This window comes from Hypomesus transpacificus, chromosome 18, assembly GCF_021917145.1.
Source record: "Hypomesus transpacificus isolate Combined female chromosome 18, fHypTra1, whole genome shotgun sequence".
NCBI classification, from domain to species: Eukaryota; Metazoa; Chordata; class Actinopteri; order Osmeriformes; family Osmeridae; genus Hypomesus; species Hypomesus transpacificus.
The window spans coordinates 11,662,816-11,666,757 of NC_061077.1; the positions used below are offsets into that span (position 1 = coordinate 11,662,816).

At 52.8% G+C, this 3,942-nt stretch overlaps 1 protein-coding gene across 2 annotated transcripts in view; it reads right to left on the reverse strand.

The window, feature by feature from the left end:
- LOC124480974 (extracellular sulfatase Sulf-2-like) overlaps positions 1 to 3,942 on the reverse strand; it is a 13,200-nt gene extending 9,258 nt beyond the window's left edge. For both annotated transcript variants that reach the window (XM_047040681.1, XM_047040680.1), the window contains exons 1-4: positions 3,889 to 3,942; positions 1,931 to 2,161; positions 867 to 1,106; positions 92 to 243 (exon numbers count right to left, since the gene is read on the reverse strand). In XM_047040681.1, the coding sequence (XP_046896637.1) occupies positions 92 to 243; positions 867 to 1,106; positions 1,931 to 2,105 (567 nt within the window). In that variant the 5' untranslated portion in view covers positions 2,106 to 2,161; positions 3,889 to 3,942. The remainder of the gene's footprint in view (positions 1 to 91; positions 244 to 866; positions 1,107 to 1,930; positions 2,162 to 3,888) is intronic.

A 3,942-nucleotide genomic window follows, 5' to 3' on the forward strand; every position in this document is an offset into this window, starting at 1 on the left:
CTCTCTCTCTCTCTCTCTCTCTCTCTCTCTCTCTCTCTCTCTCTCTCTCTCTCTCACACACACACACACACACACAAACAGAGGTCCAGACCTGGGGGTAGTTGGAGCCGTGTTTCTCCCGGAGGCCGTTCCTACAGAGGGTGTAGTTGTAGAAGCGAGAGTTCTTCACCAGCCCCACCCACTCCCTCCACCCTGGAGGCACGTAGGAGCCGTTGTACTCGTTCAGGTACTTCCCAAAGAAGGCTGAGCCAGAGGCAGAGACAGAACCAGAGACAGGGGGGGGGGGGAGACAGAGACAGGGGGGAGACAGCCATTGTGAATATGTGGGCGATCATATTTGTGTGTGCGCCAACTTAGTCCAAGTATGTTGTGTGGGTGAGAGAATGTGTGTGTGTGTCTGTTCTTTCCCGCAAGTCCTGTTTATCCTCAGGACAGTAATGGAAGATGACAGGTCTGGCAGCAGAAAGGACGTTTCCTTTGTTATGACTGCAGGGCTGCTCTTCAACTGGAACACACTGCACCCTACACACTGTCCAGGCCTGGTGCGTGTGCATGTGTGCGTCTGGGCTGACGACCCCCCCCCCCCCCCCCCCGACAGCTCCCACGCTGCGTGTGTGTGTCTGAATACTGTAAGCCTGTACCTTTATGTGTGTGTGTGTCTGTGCGTGTGTGCGTGCCTGTGTGTCTGTGTGTCTGTGCGTGTGTGCGTGCCTGTGCGTGTGTGTGTGTGTCTGTGCGTGTGTGCGTGCCTGTGCGTGTGTGGGTGTGTGTGTCTGTGCGTGCCTGTGCGTGTGTGTGTGTGGGTCTGTGCGTGTGTGTGCGTGCCTGTGTGTGTGTGTGTGTGCGTGGGAGAGAGCAGGACTGACCTGTCCGGTACCCAGTGTTGTTGAGGTACACTCCGAAGGTACGCGGCTCGTGCTGGGCCTGCCAGGAAGGGGAGGAGCAGTTCTCATTGTTGGTGTAAGTGTTGTGGTTGTGCACGTACTTCCCCGTCAGCATGGAGGAGCGCGACGGGCAGCACATGGGCGTGGTCACAAAGGCGTTGGTGAAGTGGGTGCCCCCTTGCTCCATGATCCGACGAGTCTTGTTCATCGCCTGCATCGACCCTGGGGGAGGGAGGGAGTCAGAGGGAGAGGGAAAGAGAGCGGGAGATGAGAGTGAGAGGGGCAGAGAGAAGGAGAAAGAGAGAGAGAGAGGGAGAGAGAGGGACAGCGAGAAGGAGAAAGAGAGAGAAAAAAAGAGGGGGAGAGAGAGGTGGAGCGAGAGTAGGAGAGAGAGAGGGAGACAGGGGGGGAGGGAGACTGTCATCCAAACTAGCAGTATTCCAGCCGCCTCCCCAGGGGCAGACAGCCCACTCTCTCTTCTACACAATAGAACAGCCATAGAGACAGCATGTCATCTGCTCTGCTAATTATCTCTCCATGTGTGAGTGTGTGAGTGTGTGAGTGTATGAGTGTCTGTGTGTGTGAAAGAGTGACTGTGAACGTATTGTATGTGTGTGTGTGTGAGCGTACGTGTGAGTGCGTGTGTGTGTGCGTGTGTGTGTGTAAAGAGTCGGTGTGTTCTGAGTAGAGCTCAGAGGAGAGCAGGGAGAGGAAGCGAGGGGACTAAAGTGTTAAGCTAAAGCGTTCTTCCAAATTTGGACACAAGTACTTTTTTTAGGTACCCTTGAAATGATTGTGTGTGTGTGTGTGTGTGCACAGCTGCCAATCCTAATGGAGTGGCTGCTCTCTGGCTCTATTAAAGGATGAGTATCTATTTACCAAGCCACGCGCTCACACACACACACATGACAGGGCTCAGACTAGGTGCTGAGCCGGGTGTAGTGTGCAGGGTGTAGTGTGCAGGGTGTAGTGTGCAGGGTGTAGTGTGCAGGGTGTTGTGTGCAGGGTGTAGTGTGCAGGGTGTAGTGTGCAAGCATTCTGCTCACCCAGCTCTATGTCCTGGTCGTCCGTGAGGATGAGGATGATGTTGGGACGAATGTTCCGTCGGTCTCTCTGAAGGCGGGGCTTGAGGCGCTGGCTGGACAGGAAGATGGAGGCGTGGCCAAGAGAGAAAAGCGCCAGGAGCAGGAAGAGGCGGGGGCACAGGCCCCGCCCCGCCATGGTGACCTTTAACCCTCCCGCTGAACCAATCGGCTGCCTGGACTGCTGCTCACCACCTGGGGAGAAGAGGAAGTTGAGAAATAGTGACCCAGTCGTGTGTTGCATAACGTGGAGCTAGCGGTGCGCTGGGTGTCGTTGGTACAGTTGTGTTGTGGAGGAAGAAGTCGAAAGACTGAGATAACAGGCAGACATGCAGACATGAAACATGTTTCAAACATGTTTTATGTCTGCCTGTGTCAGTTCCCACATGAGGAGATGGACCACAAGACACACACCAGGATCTCGGCGTAAATTAGAGAGACAAGAGGAATGTGGAGTCCAAGACAGAGCCTTAGACCATCTCTGAAGAACAGTGGACACTCCTGTCAGACAGGACGACAGAAACTACGCAGACTTACAACCAACAGTGCAATGGTTACTGACGTGTGCTATGTATAATGTAGTATGTTGTGTGTAGCGTGTACAGTGCTAATGTGTAACATGTACTGTACGTAAGAGTACGTGTTGTGTGTATTTTATTGCACAGCCTCGGACTGCGATAAATAACAATAATAATCATGATTTGTGAGACATCTTATTTGTATATCCCAGACCAGGGAATAGCATACCTCCCCAACGCCCAGGTTTAGCTCTACCCCAGACCAGCACCTTAAGACAACCCAGACAGGAGTAGTGTTCTACTGTCTCTATGGTAGTCTACTGAAGGGGAAGCAGGATGGGACTGTGGCATCAGAAGACCTCTGGAGCAGGACTGTGTGTTCCAGCCCTGTAGGGCTCTGTTCACAACACGCAGACTTCTGGGTAATCTGAATAGACTGCTCCAGAGCTCCTTTTACAATACTAAACACACAAATACATGGACACACACACACACACAGGCAGGCAGCATGCAGGGCTTGGAGATCTTACTCTGTTCCCATTGTGAACAATCTGAGATTACACTCACCCCCTACCTGGTTGCTTTGTCTCCAACACACCACATATATACACACACACAGTAACTCCTTTCATATTTCACTCTATTACAGTATAATCCTGTGTGTGCGTGTTGGTGTGTGTGTGAGTGTGTGTTATGTCACAGACAAACATTATGAAACAGTGCTTCCAACCTCCTCTAACCCTGTTTGGTAGCAGAGCTCAGTCGCTAAGTTGTTTATTATATTATAGGTACTGGCATGGAGTATGTTCCCTGGTGGAATCAGCCTCGTCCAACTAGCCTAACCCTAACCCGCCCCCCCCCCCCCACTCATCCACAGTACACCCTCTGACACAACAATATAACAAACTTTGCTGTGGCAGAGAACTTCCTGTTGAGCTGTTGCAGCAGACCGAAACCCAGCGTTACTCCAGCTACTGCCAGGCACCCACCACAATGAGGAAGTCGTCTCTACAGACAGACAGAGCACAGGAAGACAAACACCTCGAGCCCCAGCCAGCCAACTGCTCCGGCAGAACAGCAGAGTCCAGGCAGAGCAGCCCTCAGCAGCAGCTACAGAGCTACAGAGCGCCCGCTTCCTAGCCAACAGAGGAACAGACACCAACACGGAAAGAGTACCAGCAATGATCCGCTGATAGATTCTCCAGAGCTCTGGACTCCTCTGTTCTCTGATCCCTCTCTCTCTCTCCCCCCTCTCTCTCCCCCTCTCTCTCCCCCTCTCTCTCCGTCTCTCTCTCTCTCTCTCTCTCTCTCTCTGTCTCCCTCTCTTTCTCTCTCTCTCTCTCTCTCTTTCTCTCGCTGTCTCTCTTTAGCGCCCAGCAGCCATCCCTCCATCTGTAGTCCTACCTCATAACAGTGTTGCCAAGCGCTCCGTCTCTCTTGCTCCTTCTGGTATCCAAG